Source organism: Acipenser ruthenus, chromosome 20, assembly GCF_902713425.1.
Source record: "Acipenser ruthenus chromosome 20, fAciRut3.2 maternal haplotype, whole genome shotgun sequence".
Lineage (NCBI taxonomy): Eukaryota > Metazoa > Chordata > Actinopteri > Acipenseriformes > Acipenseridae > Acipenser > Acipenser ruthenus.
This window is the reverse complement of record NC_081208.1, coordinates 6,494,141-6,513,384: the sequence shown is the minus strand read 5'-3', so window position 1 is coordinate 6,513,384 and position 19,244 is coordinate 6,494,141. Positions and strand designations below refer to the sequence as shown.

Here is a 19,244-nt window from a genome sequence, read left to right as displayed (position 1 = left end):
GGTACTCATAAGAAACCAGTGGGTCAAGGAGTTTACAGCTTCAAGTTTTATGCAGTGATTATAACAGATTAACATGGGTCCCACATCAAAGATTAAAACATTATATAGAGCACCAATTTCATAGGGACACACGTCAAACCAAAGGGTTTTCCACAGTAGCAGTAGTGGTCAACTCGCTTTATAACCCCTTTGTATCACTGACGATGTGACTGAGCATTTAAACCTAAAGCAGTAACATTTTAGTAAGCCAGTGTTGCTTTATATATTAGAACAAGTGTTTTAGTACTTGTTTTGGTTCTCAAGAGGGTACCGATTTTACATCTGTGTGCGTGTCAGACCTCGACTCATTTCAAAACATTTTAAAGATCAAATGGGAGGTTACAGCCAATTGTGGGCTTTGAGCAGAACAGTGACAATCTGGCAAGTTCATTAGGCAGTCTGTGATGGTGCTTGTGCCAGAGCAAGCTGTGAAGAATTGGCAGAGTAAATGCTTTTGTGTGAGTTGTATATTCCCAGCTGTTGGTCTAACAAGACCCTGGAGCAATGCTTATAAAATGCACTCTCTACATTGCCTTCCAGTTTTGTCTTTGTATTGAAAAAATAGCTATAACATATTAAACTATAGCCAATTTGAAAAGCCCAATTCGATTGTTTGGGCTTGTGGTGGAGTGTCCCGCCCCTATTTATATATGTGCACTGTTTTGTTATTTGTATTATTGTTTGCAGCGCGGATAAAAGCGCTGCGTATTTGTTATTGTTTTATATTTTAAAAACCTTGTGAGAATGCGTGACTGATCAGCTACTGATTATTTAACTAGCTGACAGTCCCGCATCCTTACTAAACTTGTGCAGACGGTGACCATCTCCCGAGTTGATTCATTGATTAATTGTTGTTAATCGGGAGATGGTCACTGTATAAACCTGCAGCTCTCTACCCTCGGGAGAGTGGTTTTCACCAGCACGATACTTATTTGTTTGGTGTTTTGTTTAAGTCTTTTGTTTTTCTTTTATTATTTAATAAAATAGCTGAGTGCTGTAGCGCTCAGCTTCACCATCACCATCCATTGTTTGGTTTCTGTTTACTTCCTGGTCTGTGACATCATTACCCACATGTCACTGCAACAACAGCTCGGCCACAGGGCTTTTGCATGTTTTTTTTTTTTTTTTAATCTATAGCTAGGTAATCTATAGCTATTGTTTTTTTGGCAATCTCTAACCCATAATAATTTATTAACGACTTCCAAGTACTTTAACCTCAAGGTCAATCTGCTCTAGAACATTAGTTTAAACCAATAAACCAAGTGTACTACTCTAAACTGCTTTCCAGCTCTCAGATCTTTCTCACTAGGCCTCTCTGAGCTGTTTTCTTTGTTTACTTCGTTCTCAGGCAAATCAGTAGGCATCGTCACGACGACACGTGTGAACCACGCAACGCCCAGTGCTGCCTACGCCCACTGCGTGGATCGTGATTGGTTCTCGGATGGGGAGATGCCCCCTGAAGCCATTCAGGGGGGCTGCAAGGACATCGCGCGACAGCTGCTTGAGAACATCCCGAACATCGATGTACGCTGACAATATCACCTCTGCTTCTTAAATCTTAAATGACATTCTGCTATATTACATGTCCCTTAAACTGGGACCTTTAAAGGAATGATAACCATGGTTAAAATATACAGATTTTCCAAGTTTGGAATTCAACACACCCAAAGGGTCTATTTTAATGATCTAAACACTGGCGGATGTAAATACCACCACTCTGTAACTCTGAACTTCCAGCAGGGTTGTTCCCCTGAAGGTGATTTATTGACCATATGCTTCAAAATGACAGATAAATTAACTTTGTGAATAAGTAAACTGCAACTGGTCCCTGCAATGTAACTCTTGGAAAAACTGTATTAGATGCTCACCTTACCCAGCTGAATCCTGTGCGAAGAAGCTAATTAATATGAACCTTCCCTCTTTGAATGTATTCACAGGTGATTATGGGAGGGGGGCGGAAGTACATGTACCCCAAAAACACCCCTGATGTTGAGTACCCCAATGAATACAAGGCCAACGGCACTCGACGGGACGGAAGAAGGCTTGTGGATGAGTGGAAGAGCTCCAAGGGCAATCAGGTACAGGGGAGATACAGTGAATATATTGGGAATGGCCCATTTTAATTTAGCATGTTTAAAATCCAACGCTAAAGATGAAGATCTTCTGCTGCTTCCTGCTTTAGCTCAAACCCTCGCCCTTGTTTCTTTTTTTTTTGGATCTATAGCATTGTGTTTGAAATATTCACATATCCTTGATTAAAGTAAAGGGGTAGATAGTAGATAATGCTTATAGGAATGTGGATTGCAAAGCCTTGGTTAATCTTACTTTATGAAAGCTGTGTGAAGTGACCATGCCGCTGATTCATTTGTTTGTTTTTATTTTTCTCTCTAGGCTGCTCACTATGTGTGGAACAAGAACCAACTGCTAGCTTTGAATCCACACAAAGTGGACTACTTACTAGGTAAGTTGTGGTTACAAATAATCCCCTTTCGTACCCTATTGAAGGCTTCTCACTCTAGTGCCTCTTTAGACAAACATTTTGGTTTGTATTATGAGGGAGCTCTCACCTTTGCTTTATGGGCCAGGTGTAAAAAACACAATTTGGCCATTTCTGCTTTTCCACTCTGTAATAAAACCTTTATGATTAAAGCCAGTCATCTAAAAAGTTAGCTCCATAACGTAATATCGTAAATATATTTTTGTTCACAGGTTATGTTTGTACTGGCATGGTAAAATTAGATTATGATTGAAAATTCGGATTACAGAATAAAGGATTTTAATTTCTTACATAGCTATGTTTTTATATTCTTCTGATCAAGTGACCCCAAATAATCCATAGTAAGATGGTGATGTTGTTAATAGTTATTTAGTTCTCCTGTGTACATGCAATTGCATCTTTATTTGCACATAAAGGCACCCTTGATTATAGGAACTCTTCATCTTATATTCAGGACAATATGGTACTGTTTGATTTGTGATAAAGCTGAAATTAGTGTTATAAATGCACCAGCTACTTGGGAAATAACAAATTACAAAACTCTCTCAGAAATAGTCAGGTTTGTGTGAAACCAGTCCAAGATACAGATGCCAGACCCTACTTTGGTCTCTCTCTCTTTCTGGGGTTTTGCATTTCTGACACCAACTCTACAACTTATAAAAGCCAAAGAGGCCTACATGGCTGCCAGCTTTGTTTCTTCATGGAAAGAAGTCAAAAGATCGCTCTTGCCAGAGATTCAGCTTTCCTAGACCGCCTATTCCTTGCTGCCAGTCACAATGCACTTGCTTAGTTAACAGCTATACAGTAAAACAGAATATACACTTAAAATATTACACTTGAATGGGATAAATTTAATGCAGCATTGGCAATGGATTTGGAATTTTGGAACTGAATACACTTAAGTTTGATATACACTGAAACAATATACACTTAAGCACAGTAGACTGTACCAGTATTGGATCATACCATTGTGATTGGCATATCGAAATATGATAACGTTGCCACTGTGTTCAGCCTCATCCCATTGTAGCTGCCACAATAATGGCACTACTACTGCACTGCCATTGTAGATCAGTTGGTAAGGGTTATAAAATGCAGGAGGCGAAGGGAGACACTGAACAGAAACTAGATGGCACGAAGGGGCCAACAGTAGTGAAGGATCTGTAGATGTGGTATGTCATACCTGTTATTAACTTACCTGTACCTGTGGGCTACAATGTGGCACAATACAATGCACTGGAAGGTTCTGAAATGTGCTGTTTTTACTTTAATTTGTGATGTAACTTAAAAAAGAGGATGGTGAGTAAGTAGATTCAAGAAACTGCACAGAGTCCTTTTCTTCAGTCAGTTGTTATGTTTATTGAAATATGCAGGGAGTCTGGTCCCAGGTACAGGACACAGAATACTCGTTCTTACAATTGTTGCATGACATTAAATACCCTTCTGCATAGGTGTCTTTCTCCTCCTCTTTCTCTGACACTTAACCAATAGAAAAGGTACAACTCATTATCCTGTTAACATATATTTCATTTAGTGTGAGTGTGAGTGTGTGTGTGTGTGTGTGTAGTCCAGTGTGACGACCTCTGAACTCAGTGCATTCCTCAAACCCCTGGTGCCCCAAAAAGGTCCATACATCTGGTTTTTGTCATCTTCTCTCCGTTTTGCCTTAGACCCTTCAAGTCCTAGTGGTATTATCTCTTACTCCCTGTGAACCTCTTGGTCCAACAGCAGTCCCTGGGAGCCTTTTAGCCCCTTTATGCTTTGTATTCCTAAAAGTCTTAGAGCCTAGCCCCTCCTGGTCCACAGCACCAATATCTTGTTAGCTTGAGGTCAATGTTGGACAAGAAGCTTGTAGACACAAGGTCTCTTATCAATTGTTAGCAGTACATGCAATTTGAACCAAACAGTCTGCTATCTGCAATATTAGTTTCTTTTCAGAAAAGAACACCAGTATAGCTCTGCCAGTCCACATGCGTAGCAAACTGCTAATCAATTCTCGATCCATGTTTTCCAACATACCCTACTTTTAAAATATAAGATGGAGGGGGGTGACCCGCTACAACCAAGTTGCTTATGTGATCCCGAGCCCTCAGATGTCCTCTTCGCTGGTTCTGAGTAGTCACATCAAGTACCGTGTTTGTATAATATATTATAGTGAAGTATGTTCCTCTCATTCTAAGTCTCTCCATTATGTGTAGGTATCTACCTTGCCTTTGCTGTTTCTCCATGTAAGTATGTCATGAGCAAAAAACAAACAAAAAAAAACAAACATACGTACAAATAATACAAAAAATGAAAAATAAACATACAGTAAACATACAGAAAAAATACAGTAAATACAGTTTATCACTGTACACAGGTGTTATTTCTTATTCATGGTGGCTCCCAGTAAGTTTACAGTTTCCCATCTGCCAATGGTCCTTTCTAACTGTCGGTGTTGTTTTTTCCACCAAAAACACTGAATGCTATTCCATAAAATCAATACTATTACTATTAACAGTATTATTAAAACAACATAATCCCCAAAAGTGTGCCCTAAGGCCTGTCCTGACCATCCATATCGTTTCAATACGGTGGCTTTTAATTGTGCCAAATCAACTTCGACCTTAGCTTTGAGCAGCTTCTGTTCCGCTCTTTGTAGGGCTATTTTAACCAATTTGTGCACTTGAGAAAAAATGACCAAATATGAATCTAGATATGTGTCATCCCACCAAGCAGTAATTTGGAACTCCTCTGCTTCAGGTTCAGGTGTATATATATATATCTCCAATCTGAACTGCATGTGTTGGAGCAAAACAAAATCCTGGAGAAGTCTGACAAGTTAAATCTCCATATTTAAAATTGGTATGGTTACTCAACACACACCATTGATATTTCCCAACCTGCACTGCTTTTTTCCACCCCTCTAGTGGATGTACCTCTAATTCAATGCTTATATTTCTATTAATTCCGGTGATTGCAGGACACCGGCAAACTACATGACTATTTGTTTCATAACAACATGCTTCATGCACCACTCCAGTTGCCTCGCTGAACTTTCCATGTAGCCTTTTCCCAAACTTTCACTGTCTCATTGTGTAGTACTCCTATCGGTCTAATCTTCAAACTGTCTTTATACTGGTTATTAGGATCCAGGTATGGTATTGAGAGATAGAACTCTATGTGACTAGGTGGTTCCTTGCCATTCTCCTTTGGCCACACTAAACTAGCTCCCAGGAGGTCAGTCTGATCAGGGTGGATCATTGCCAACCTCAACCTCCTGTGCATGTCTAGGTACCACTCTTAGCCTAATGTCCATTATTTCTTCCTTCATTGTTTTTAAAAGGTCACCCGCAAATATTCTACAATCTATTGCTTTGGTCAAATTGCGCAGGGCTCCCCCTGTTCCTTCCATTAGCTCATATATAGCTGTACCCTGGAGCCTAATCCCTTGATTTACATACATCTGTCCATTCCCCAATCTTTCTATCCCTTCTCTCACAGCACTTGCTATCCAAGTTTGCCCTTTTGACGTTTGATAAATATCCCAGCTGTTTGCAACAGAATTTCCTGCACCAAACCATCCTGCTATTTCATCAAAAAGTCCCCTCTTCCTACGTTTCTCATTACCTTCATACATTCTCATTACCTTCATACATTCGTTCGCCTATTCGCTCTTTGTAATCTCTTATTGTACTACCTATTTCCCTTTGAAGCCAATTCTGGATATTGGTGTGTTGCTTGCAATGCTGTTCAAACATAACAGTTTGATTTGTGAAATTATACATTACATACGATAATACTATATTCACATTATCCAAAACAGTTCTGAGAATGATACCTTCCCGAGGTAGGAGGTGCAAAGGGGACATACTTTCGTAGTGATTTTACCTCGATAGTACGGTTTACTGCCCTGTTTCAAGAAATTAGATCACCCCGCATGGAACAAGTGTAAATTACTGACGTACTCAATTCCTTACAGCAATCTATGCCTCCCAATTTCACCCACCCGTCCTGCTCTTTAGCTACGCAGTGCAGTGTTGGTTTAACTCTGTAAACTCATAATCACATCTTCTATCCGAAACTACAGTACTCTCAGAATAAACTCTATGTTCCAGCTGTGGATCCCCATCCTCTTGATCAGAACCACACTCATGTTGCTCTAACACATTTAGGTGCATCATTATTTTTAACCCGTATGTTAAATTACATCTTTCTAGAATCCAATATTCTAGACCATCTCAATCTTAAAACACTTAAAACTGATTAAAACCTAAAACTATAACTTCAAAAATGATCACTATGCATTGAACAAGTACTAAAATAGTGCCTCATTTTAGACATACTCAACACTACAGCATATCATTCAAAGTTCACATGATTTCCACAATTAATGTCTAATATAGGTAACCATATTTTTCAGTAGAACAGCTGTTTTCAATTGGTATTTCCATTCAACATAGGATGTCCCATTACCTTACAAGTACATATTAATATAGTCTTATGTTCCTAACAACACTCCAAATAATCCATTGCAAGACACCAACCATTTTACCTCCCTACCATGGATGGCAGATACAATGTCTTAACAATGCCACTCTTAAGTGTCATGAACAACACAAACTCCATACTCCCGTGCCTCTAGAGGTCAATGGTACAACCTTTGCAGTTTTTGTTATTTTACTGAATGTGATTAGTAATGAATTACATGAGACCTTCCCATCTCTGCACTCCAGGATCGCTGACATATTACCTTTAGTATCTTTAAACTAAGACAAATCTTTTCACCAATCATACATCTATACCCCAAGTTTATAATACGTAGTTTCATTATCAGGTATGTTAACTGAAATTAACAGTCCCCATTACATCCCCAAAAATGTCACTTTAACGTCATCATAATTTCTTCTTTTGATATGCAGACTGGAATGGTTCCCCATATGTAAGAATGTCTCTGTGGTTTCAGATACTTCCTCATGACCGTCTCTCAGCAACTTACACTCTTGTTCCAGATATATGGTAGAGCTTAATTACTACATATCATGGACAAGCATTGTAAAGTTCTGCCGGTTAATATGTACAGTTCCTGTTTGCATATCCAAATTGTCCCACAAGTGTACTGGAACTTTCTGCACAAACTCTTCTGAAATGGTCCTCTCAGTTCCGATGAACAGCATTGTGCTTCCATTCCACATAAACGCCATCAATATTATCTTGGAACCTGTGGAGAACAAGTGCAGTATTTATTCTTTTGATTAATATCTGATTTAATTTCAAAAAGGTTAATTCTTGAATAGTCTCTTTTTCATCTGCATTGATAATGTTATTGCAATTCTAAGAATCGCCAATGTCTGTTAATTCTATCTTGTATTTTTCTCAAAGCCTATGTCCACCCCATATTGTGAACATAATATAAAATATCAGTTCCAGCATGAACCTGTAGGAGAAGAGAAAAGCCTTAGACCTGTGTCTGTACTCTGAAAGTAACTACAAATCTCTATCTGCTTCATTGCTCACAATTACTACTCTAAACTAACTGCATCAGTGCACTTAGGAATTTCCATTCTCCAGCAGGCTTGCTTATCAGTGAAACTAGTTTTCACTCCCTCATTTTTGTATTGCCAATTTCAAATTGATTTCTCCCAGTTTGTCCATTATCTCATATGAACCTCCCCAATCAGCCTTCCAACCCCCCGCTTTTTTTTTTTAAATTTGAATGGAGACCCTGAGTGGGGTTGGAATCGGTGCCTGTTTTAATGCCTCAATTCAGGTGTTCATAGAGGGTGACAGCTAGTTCGCTGTATCCTTCCATGAAGTCCTGACAGAATCCAAATATGCCCAAAAAGATCTAAGGGGCAGATTTTTAATCAGCTTTTTATTTCCTGGGTCAGGTGTGTGTCCTCCAGTTTCCACCTGTACTCCTAAGAAACAAACAGATGATTTCATTAATGCAGCTTTCTTTAGATTTAATTTGAGAGCAGCGTGCTCCTCCAGCAACAGATAGTGCTTCTCCGCAGTTCCCGTTGCAACAGTATGTCGTCCACATACTGTATGATATTACCTAGTTGAGAACAGTCCTGTAAGATGTTAGTCATACATTGATCTCTCCCTTCTTGGCAAGACGTCCAGAGCACATATCACAATAACAGTTGAAAAGAAAGTTTACAAAGACATGTATTCAAACGTTAATGTTTCTCAATAACGCATACAGAAATAAAAGTACTGCCTATTCTTGCTGCAATTAATAACAGCATCCTTTTTAGCAGATCAAAATAAATCAGGATCTATTAAAGAAATAGTCCAGTGAGAAAAAGAAAATGTGTGTGCACATAAACCTGACCTTCATGAGCACCTGTTTATGATGCTTCCTTTTTAGAATGTGATCCACAAGCTCTACCAACCCAGAGCTCTTTGGGTGGCAGAGGACATGGAATCACTGTACTTCGCCAACCAGGGCGCAGGTTGCTTCATGCTTAAGCCAGCGAATATTGATTTGATTAATTTACACGGGCGTTTCCCCATGGTCAACCCTACCAAGTGCATTTGTATTACTGTGAGTGCATAATTACTTTTGCTACTGCAACTGTCTGTTCTGTATTAGACAGTGAGAAGTTGACTTTATTTTGCATCACAATATTTCCATTAGCTCAGCCTCCTGTGCTGAACTTCCACAACAGAGTATTCATACCCTATATTCACAGACAAACACACAAACATTAACCAACAGACTGTCTATCATACCAATATCACAATCCATCAATCCAGCAGTCCTATACTGCACCATCAATAATCTCATGTCACTCGCGATTTATTCATGTTTCAGTTATCACATTAATCTAATTATCATCACCTCTCCTGCAAGAAGCTCCGTAAAATACTAATTGTAACCACCATAAACAAAACACATCGTACACATGTGTGCAAACATCCCATTTCACATCACTCGCGTAGCTCTGAGTGACACTGCTTTTGTCTCCTGCATCACTGCATTCTGATGCCTTAGCAGAAGTTGAAATCCCTGTAGATCACTCTGATATCGATTGTGACCTCTTTTTCCCCATTTGAATTGTATTTTATGCTTTCTAACAATTCAACTTTTTTTTTTTCCTTCTACTCGTGTGTGCTTTAGCAACATCAGAATAAACCCAGTTAATACTGATAACATCAGTGCTTTATTAAACTACGTGTTTTCCATTCAAAGAGAATGCAATCTCCCTGTTTAATTCAACATGAACTAAACAATCATTAATAAACAGACCCCTTAAATAAAACATCGTTTTAACTCTGCACTTTTTTTAGCTACACCAATAATACAAACTCTACCACTCATGTGATCTTGGTTTCAAATATGTATTCATAGGTGATTCATAAAATTCACCCGTGTCTTAAACATAAAATTCACTCTCAAACAAACACTTAACATTCATTCATGAAAATATTTAATAAAATATTTCCAGGTCGATAATTTAATTTGTTTAAGATTTATTGATCTCCAAAAACATTTGTTCTCTTCCTAAAAGTCTTTTTATTTTTTTAGTCTGTCTAACAGCGATCTATTCTCATTCTCTACAGTCTTTTCTCTCTCTGCCCAAATATGGTCACGCAAGTTTTTTTCCCTATTCCTCCCTGAATCTGTGACCAGGGAGACACAGACCCTGCGTACCAAAATAATACCACCACTTTCTTTTCAAGTAAACCCTCTATCAGAAAGACAATGTTCCTCTTGTTTACCAATATAATCCTGAACAAACTATTAATTGTTGCTTTGTATATTTGCGTTATTGTTTTAGTTCAAAGGTTGGCCATTCCTTTGCATTCAAACACTAACACAATACAAATAACTCATCAGTTAACATGGGTCTCTTTCCCTTATCAAACCCTCTTATGATCGAGGCAAGACAATAAGTATTCATCCTGGTTCTTAGTACATAGTTTTTCTAAGATGTTACTTTATCTCCACGCTTAAGCAAAATCAGAATTACTCAAACAATCATTAATAAGCAACTTCTTAATTACATTTTAATGTGACCTTTTAATTTTACAGTTTTTTTTTGTTTTGTTTTGTTTTTTTGTGGGCTACCAGTTTTGAATTTCCTTTGTCTTTTTCTTCTTACGAGACACACACTCCTGACCTTTCACATGAACATGTACATTACTGTTCTGTACATAGCTTCCCTTTTTGCCATGTTTTAACACATAGTCTATGTTCCATATTCTCCTGTCATCCATTTGATGACATTGAGGGTCAGCTTCTAACATATTTGGAGTTGATCAGACTCCCAACAAAACACAAAACTAACAAAACAACTTGTTTTTAGTTTTGTCTTGTTTTTACTAATATTCTGTGTTTAAAGCTATGCTTAACGAAGCATAAACTTTTATTTTGGTTTATTGCACATTTAATTTACACTTTTGTATGTGCTATTTGGGCTTAACTGGAACTTATTGTCTGATTGTTCCTTATCTGTACCACCTAATGTGAACAGTTAAATAAGAGGCTTATCCTATTGCCCCCTTATCGTGACTTATAAACCAAACAGTAAAAACAAAGACAAAACAGGTGTACCAAACCCTCTCAAAAACAAACATAAAACATAAATCCGAGTATGCCCGTACCTGTTGAGCTATACAAGTCCGTGTAACTAGTCCAATAGACTCTACTGGCACGTCATAACACTACACGATTTACTCCGACTTTTTTAAGAATCCAGAGGTCCTCTTTCATACCTAAAGTCCTAATAGTCAATACACTTTTAGTTCAGCGGTCAATCTCTCTTGACTTAACTAATTGTGTCCTCAATGTACATGAATTATCAAGAAGTCCTCTTTCATATTCTACCCTTGATTCTCACTACATTCTAAACACTGCATATAAAACAATAAACCAGTAACTACTCACCAATGTACGTGGTTATATGTTCGAGCTGAAGTCCTGATTCAAAGATTCTCCACACCGTCTGGTCAGAAGTTAGAAGCAGTCTCGGTCCATTCGCTTTGTCCTGGTCCTGTGCACAGGATTCAGGCTGGGCAAATGGGTTTCTCTGCAGTCAGGTATCAAACCCCCCCGGTGTTTTGAAAAAAAAAACAGGAAACAGTCCGCCGGTGGCTCGCCAAATGATGTAACTTAAAAAAGAGGATGGTGAGTAAGTAGATTCAAGAAACTGCACAGAGTCCTTTTCTTCAGTCAGTTGTTATGTTTATTGAAATATGCAGGGAGTCTGGTCCCAGGTACAGGACACAGAATACTCGTTCTTACAATTGTTGCATGACATTAAATACCCTTCTGCATAGGTGTCTTTCTCCTCCTCTTTCTCTGACACTTAACCAATAGAAAAGGTACAACTCATTATCCTGTTAACATATATTTCATTTAGTGTGAGTGTGAGTGTGTGTGTGTGTGTGTGTAGTCCAGTGTGACGACCTCTGAACTCAGTGCATTCCTCAAACCCCTGGTGCCCCAAAAAGGTCCATACATCTGGTTTTTGTCATCTTCTCTCCGTTTTGCCTTAGACCCTTCAAGTCCTAGTGGTATTATCTCTTACTCCCTGTGAACCTCTTGGTCCAACAGCAGTCCCTGGGAGCCTTTTAGCCCCTTTATGCTTTGTATTCCTAAAAGTCTTAGAGCCTAGCCCCTCCTGGTCCACAGCACCAATATCTTGTTAGCTTGAGGTCAATGTTGGACAAGAAGCTTGTAGACACAAGGTCTCTTATCAATTGTTAGCAGTACATGCAATTTGAACCAAACAGTCTGCTATCTGCAATATTAGTTTCTTTTCAGAAAAGAACACCAGTATAGCTCTGCCAGTCCACATGCGTAGCAAACTGCTAATCAATTCTCGATCCATGTTTTCCAACAATTTGAAAGAGTGCACACTGATGAAAACCGATCAGTAGTAAACCTCTACCAGCTTTGAAAAGACAGAAGAACAAACCACAAGGCCTTTTCAGAATTAATGGAAGACCAATTAAGCAGCAAGACCCAATGAAGTGTTCACGGATTCCCTGCAAAACACAGAACCGCTCAAAGAGGTCATTAGCTGACAGTCGCTGTAATAGCCCCAATTGAGGGTGTAACTGCTCTAACGAAATGACATCTGTCCCTCATTAAGTTGTTCAGATTGTATATTAGCTCATTTTAAGGCTTCCACAAACTGAAGCAAAACCCAGACCAAACGTTTAATTGCGAGTTTCATTCTTGCCTGCTGTGAACTGTAGGCAGATGTACTGAATGAATAAAGCAAGAGGCCAATTACAAATGTACTGGTATTTCATGCTTCATGCTACCAGTTTGGACTGACATGACCTGTCTTGTGTTTTTTAGGTCTGTTCGAGCCAGCTGACATGCAATATGATTTAGAACGAGACAAGCAAATGGATCCTTCTCTGCCTGAAATGGTGGAAGTGGCTATTAAAATCCTGCAGAAAAACCCAAAGGGTTTCTACCTGCTGGTGGAAGGCAAGTGGCCAGCCTGTTTTCACATGGGATTCTTCCATTCACTTCATATTGGATAGATACTGTACAAGGATTTTGTTCAGAAAAATATGTGTTTGCTTTACCATGTATAAGGTTGGTAGCTACATTTAAATATATATTAACTACTGCAGTTTTTCCGGTACATGTGGGCTGACCTAAAAAAGTCAAGAAGCTAGTTTCTCAAAGATATTTTTTTAAAAAGGAAAAACACACACAATTAAATGAAGTAACCAGAAACAAACAACTCAGACATGTAAATGTAAGGACTTGTAAGTAGTCTAAAGTTGGTGTTTTTCCTTACTGAAAATCAATGTGCTAATGATAATTGAGAGTAAACATGGTTAAGAATCAAGCCGTATATGACATCATCGATTCGGATTCCGTGACCCTCGATTCTCAATCCATTCCATGACGGAACTGAACCGTGGCAAAGACTATTCCAAACAGTTTCACTTAATTAAAAAGTCATTTAGAAGGAGAGTAGAAAATGGCTTTATACTCAATGGATGATCCATTGTGCCCTGGCAGGCGGGCGTATCGACCACGGGCATCACGAGGGCAAGGCAAAGCAGGCTCTGCATGAGGCAGTGCAGATGGACATTGCTGTCGGCAAGGCGGGGGTCCTGACCAGTGAGGAGGACACGCTGACCGTCGTCACTGCTGACCACTCCCACGTCTTCACTTTCGGGGGCTACACTCACCGTGGAAACTCCATATTTGGTGAGTAAAAGCAGCAATCTAAAGTTGTCATGGTAAAACCACAAAGCTTACAGTAAAGTGGTTATTTAAAGTATTAAAGTGTATATAAGGACCTTTTTATTTTATTGTGTTACATGTTCCCATGTGTTGCTACAACTGTTTACGTAAGGTGTGTGTATTGTTTTACTTTTTTTTTTTTGACCACTTTTTTTAACTTTTAAATTGCATTCCCTGCCTCAAGATGGCTTCACATATACCTGCATGGACCTCTCAGAACTACATTTCCCATCATCCTCGTGCTCACGTATGTAACTGAGATGGATTTACCAGTGAGCAGGAGGATGATAGGAAATGTAGTTCTGAGAGATCCAAAAACATTTAAAACACCTTTGCATTTACTTCAATAGGACTAAATAAGGTTTGCAGTCCAGGGACACCAATACAATACACTAAAAATACCATTTTGTAGTTTTACCTGAGAATGTTTTAAAGTCCTGAAGTCTACACTTGTATATGGGCGTCAGTAGTGGGAAAGGAGGGGGTTTGAAAGCGAGGTCTTGTCTGTCTCCGCAGGTCTGGCGCCCATGCTGAGCGATGTGGACAACAAGCCCTTCACCTCCATCCTATACGGGAACGGGCCGGGCTTCAAGCTGTCGAATGGAGAGAGAGAGAACATATCCACCATTGACTACAGTATGTTGCCAAATAAGACACAGGGCTCCACTTGGTGTTTTATGACAGCCCCGTACCAGCTGTGGCTATAGGCTAGACTCAGTGTAGTGAATGAGCACATCTTCAGTTCACTGCATCGGTTATTTTTGTTATGAGGCCGTTGGAAAACCCTGATCCTGACACTTAACACCGACATATTCATTGAGCATTTATCACTATACTAAGCTTGCGCCATTTGTTGAGGACCAAAAATCAAACTGCTATTTAAACAGAACTAACAAGAAATAAATGCAGAGCAAGTAGAAGCGATTCCATTAACCTGCTGAGTTATTTATTTGAATTTTTTTTAACATTAGTGTTTTGTAAGCATTCATTTAGCACGGTGGTAAATATAGCCCTAATTGTCTTGTATTAACCAACACATTGCCTGAAAACGATAAACTTACCATAAATAATTAAATCACCATAAACAAGTAATGAATCATGTTGGTTAACATGCTAATAAGCTAATTTAAAATAATTAAATACAATAATCAGTTAACTTTAACTGTAATTGTAGAATAAACATACAGCCCTGTTTTTATATTCTCTCTCTCTGACCACAGAACAGAACAACTACCTGGCACAGTCAGCCGTGCCTTTGCAAATGGAGACCCACGGTGGGGAGGACGTGGCTGTTTTTGCTAAAGGTCCCCTGGCACACCTGCTGCACGGAGTCCACGAACAGAACTACATCCCCCACGTGATGGCGTACGCCACCTGTATCGGGCAGAACACAGAGTACTGCAAAGGGGGCTACCCCGTCCCTTGCGGAGCCAGCTCCCTCACCTCCACACTCAGCAACCTCCTTTCTTTCCTCATACTCAGCCTGCTGCTGTGCTGGCCCTGATACTGCTCCTTCACCTCCACACTCAGCAGCCTCCTCGCTCTCCTCGTACTGACCCTGATACTGCTCCTTCACCTCCACACTCAGTAGCCTCCTCGCTGTCCTCATACTGACCCTGATACTGCTCCCTCACCTCCAACTCAGCAGCCTCCTCGCTGTCCTCATACTGACCCTGATACTGCTCCCTCACCTCCAACTCAGCAGCGTCCTCGCTCTCCTCATACTGACCCTGATACTGCTCCCTCACCTCCACACTCAGCAGCCTCCTCGCTCTCCTCATACAGACCCTGATACTGCTCCCTCACCTCCACACTCAGCAGCCTCCTCTCTCTCCTCATACTGACCCTGATACTGCTCCCTCACCTCCACACTCAGCAGCCTCCTCTCTCTCCTCATACTGACCCTGATACTGCTCCCTCACCTCCACACTCAGCAGCCTCCTCGCTCTCCTCGTACTGACCCTGATACTGCTCCCTCACCTCCACACTCAGCAGCCTCCTCGCTCTCCTCATACTGACCCTGATACTGCTCCCTCACCTCCACACTCAGCAGCCTCCTCTCTCTCCTCGTACTGACCCTGATACTGCTCCCTCACCTCCACACTCAGCAGCCTCCTCGCTCACCTCATACTGACCCTGATACTGCTCCCTCACCTCCACACTCAGCAGCCTCCTCTCTCTCCTCATACTGACCCTGATACTGCTCCCTCACCTCCACACTCAACAGCCTCCTCGCTGTCCTCATACTCAGCCTGCTGCTGTGCAGGCACAGGACTGGGAGTGCATTCCAATGCACCTGGACATTTTAAAGCACAAAATTTTCTGGGGCTATTTTAATCCAACTGGGAATCATTGAAAAATGCTGGATGGCAGATATTGTTGCTCCGAACATCTGCTGAATTAAAATATGTGAGTTGTGTTTGTGTTGCCAGGACATTCCTCTGTGAAAAAAACAAAAAGCTGTATTAGGGGTGGCGTACCTTTCTGTAACGTTTGTTCGTTTTTCCATACTTTACTAACTGAACCACTCTGTGATAGATGATGGTTTAAAGTAGGCTTGCTACTATTCTGTTTTTATTTTTTTGCCAAATCGACGATTAATATCAATGTTTATTTTAGAAAGAATTTACCGTCTTTATTTTTCAATTCAAGCAGAGAATGGGTGAAATTGACTTTTATGCTTAAAAAAAAAAAAAAAGTCTAATTTAGCGAAACCCTTGATCATATTCAACATGCAACAAAACCATGGTTACGTTTGGTCATAGCTGAGCTATACATTTAAAAACTGTCTCAAATAAATGTAGTAAACGCAGCATATAAAAGTGTATTACATAGACCTTTATAGCATCAATTTATGAGTAAAAATAATATGCACAGAACAAAACATTAGATAGTTGAACAGAACTAACTTACACTTATTATTCTGCCTTGTCTCAGTCACTGTAAAGGCAAGGCAGACAGGCCTGCTTCGTCCTGCTGTGGAGACGTCAGCCGTCGGCCAGGGTATTGTGCACAATATTCATTAAGTGTTTTTCTCTTGCGCCCCATTTTCAAGTCAAACTAGTAACTGTCACCGTTTACCTAAAGCAAAAGCTTATGTACACCTTAAATGAAAGAATTCTAGCACTGCTTCAGTAAACGAGATCTGTCAGAACAGGCTGAAACTATAGTACTAACGGACCACTGAGGTGACTGACAGTGACCCCCAGGCATTCAGAGCGTAATGGAGACGTGACAGACAGCAAGTATAAAAACTACACAAACTAGAGAGGATTTCTAAATGATTATTTTTGGGTAAGAAAATAAAAAATAGCAAGTGGTTTTACCAAAGTTATTGTATATAAATTTATTTCTGTCTAACTCATGTTTTTGGGGAATTCGATGTTTAACAAGCTTTACCGATTAATATTGAAAAGTAGCAAGCCTACTTATAAGGGATATAGAATTAAATCTGTGTTAAAATGGGCTAACATGGGATACATCAATCTAGTTCACCAGACAAATAAGTTTGGTGTGATGGTCCAAATCTAAAGTGACTTACGAGTGTGTTAAAAAAAAAAAAATCAGGTTTTAAATGATGAGCATTGCAGGAAATGTCATTGTGAGAAATTCATTGAAGGAGGCAAATGTATTGGCTTCATCAGTGTTTGTCTACTTGAATTCATGTGAATGGCCAAGCCCTCAATTATTTCTAACTTAATGATCCTGAACAACGAACCAGAGTTGACAGAGGAAATATTACTCAAGAAATATCCTGAAAGGAAAAGAATATAAAAAAATATTGCAAGACCTTATGCTTTGCCCCGTGATTGGGCATTCTCAGGGATGTTGTGTTATTCACCACCCCTTGTATGGAAACTCCACCAATACCGACAAAGCTCCTCCCATCCTGCCACCCCACTCAGTTCTGATTTGTTAGTCAGTTTCTGTTGATGCGCTACGAAGGCGAAGCAGTTTGTACTGATGCTAGCAACCAGACAGCCCCCACATTGCTAGTAGTTGGTGTTGCTGCTGAAGTAGCATCTAAACCTGAAAACATAGACATACAGTAAAAGCTGATCGCTATGGAAATTGCATCGTCCATACCTAAACAATTTGGTGTATACAGTATCTAGGTACCACATTCGAGAGGCTCTCCAACTTAACAAAGGTTTTTTTTTTTTTTTAACAAATATATTCAATCAAACTGGTACAAATGCTACTGCACACTTACCATTTTAAGTTCCAGTATTACTGGTTATATACGGTTTTATGTGTAATTTGTATTGCAGTTGTTATACATTTTTTAAATAAATATATTACCCAAATAAATCTTGCCACTACGTCCCCCTCCCCCCCCGCTCTGATCAGCATTCAGATAAGGTGGAAATTATATTTTGTATGTCTTATGTAGTGTGTTTAACAATAAAAACAATATATTTGCAAATCAGTCTAACTGGAGTCTTTTAAACAAATGTGTCTTTGGAACTGCTTTCCCCCCCTAGAATTACTCAGGAACCAATTGTCACAGAGTTGTGAGATTAAGGAAATAAAAAATCTCCATGGCCCCCATCTAGCAAGTTTATTTTTCCAAGGAAAACTCTTTATTTAATTGGTTTGGTTCCCCATTTGATACTGGACAAGAAACACAAACAAACACAGACAACAGGGACATAAAAACATCCAAGGAAAACCATACTGTGCCATTCTCTAAAACCAGTGCAGGCCCGTACAGACGGTCTTCATAACCGCTTGGGACCTGAAAAGTCAATATATTTGTATAAAATCAAGTTTATTACATGGTCAAATGCAATCTGAAATGTCTATGGGGGACTAAGAGTGTATGAGAAAATGATTATGTAATAGCACGGTACATTACATCTGACACCGCTGGCTGAACTGCGCCCTGCACGTATAGACACATACAAGGGCATTTAACCAGATTTTGTGGAATGTACAAATGCCCAACTCTGCTGCAGCACTGTAATTCACTTGATGGAGTACCAACCAAATACAGAGGTTCATAATAAAGGAGCCAGACCCTTTATGTCATGAATTTGGGTGTGATTAGGGATTCAAGACACAATTCAATTTAACATTTAACTAGAAAAAAAGGTTCTATGAAAATACAAATTCACACATTAAAAATTAGGGCATGTCTGTTTGTCTCTCTTGCTGCTATAAACAAACGGTTTTTCCCATCAGTCCCATTATCATTTAGCTAATATGTTTCCCACACTGTCCTGACTATCAGGTGAAGTTTATCCTGCCACCACATTTTAAGTACACTTCCTGTGCAGCAGGTTCCACAGGAAGTGAGTTAGTGGTAGCTGCAGATAAAATGACCGACCCTAACTGAAAATAAAAAGCCTAGAAAACGAAATCCAAGCTAAATTTAAGAGATGGTGAATCAATTTCCCTTTTCCTCATAATGTTGTCACACTTCCCTGTTGTATTTTTAAACACACCGTCTCTCCAAAACATTTCAAAGTTCAAAGGTTCACTTAGACGGCAGAAGCT

At 39.6% G+C, this 19,244-nt stretch overlaps 1 protein-coding gene across 2 annotated transcripts in view; it reads left to right on the top strand.

Annotated features, from left to right (window-relative positions):
• Positions 1 to 18,171, top strand: part of LOC117425895 (alkaline phosphatase-like) — a 36,100-nt gene extending 17,929 nt beyond the window's left edge. For both annotated transcript variants that reach the window (XM_058993336.1, XM_058993335.1), the window contains exons 6-12: positions 1,388 to 1,563; positions 1,977 to 2,117; positions 2,431 to 2,500; positions 12,837 to 12,971; positions 13,518 to 13,709; positions 14,262 to 14,381; positions 14,966 to 18,171. In XM_058993336.1, coding sequence (XP_058849319.1) covers positions 1,388 to 1,563; positions 1,977 to 2,117; positions 2,431 to 2,500; positions 12,837 to 12,971; positions 13,518 to 13,709; positions 14,262 to 14,381; positions 14,966 to 15,249 — 1,118 coding nt within the window. In that variant the 3' untranslated portion in view covers positions 15,250 to 18,171. The remainder of the gene's footprint in view (positions 1 to 1,387; positions 1,564 to 1,976; positions 2,118 to 2,430; positions 2,501 to 12,836; positions 12,972 to 13,517; positions 13,710 to 14,261; positions 14,382 to 14,965) is intronic.
• Positions 18,172 to 19,244: the final 1,073 nt, after the last annotated feature.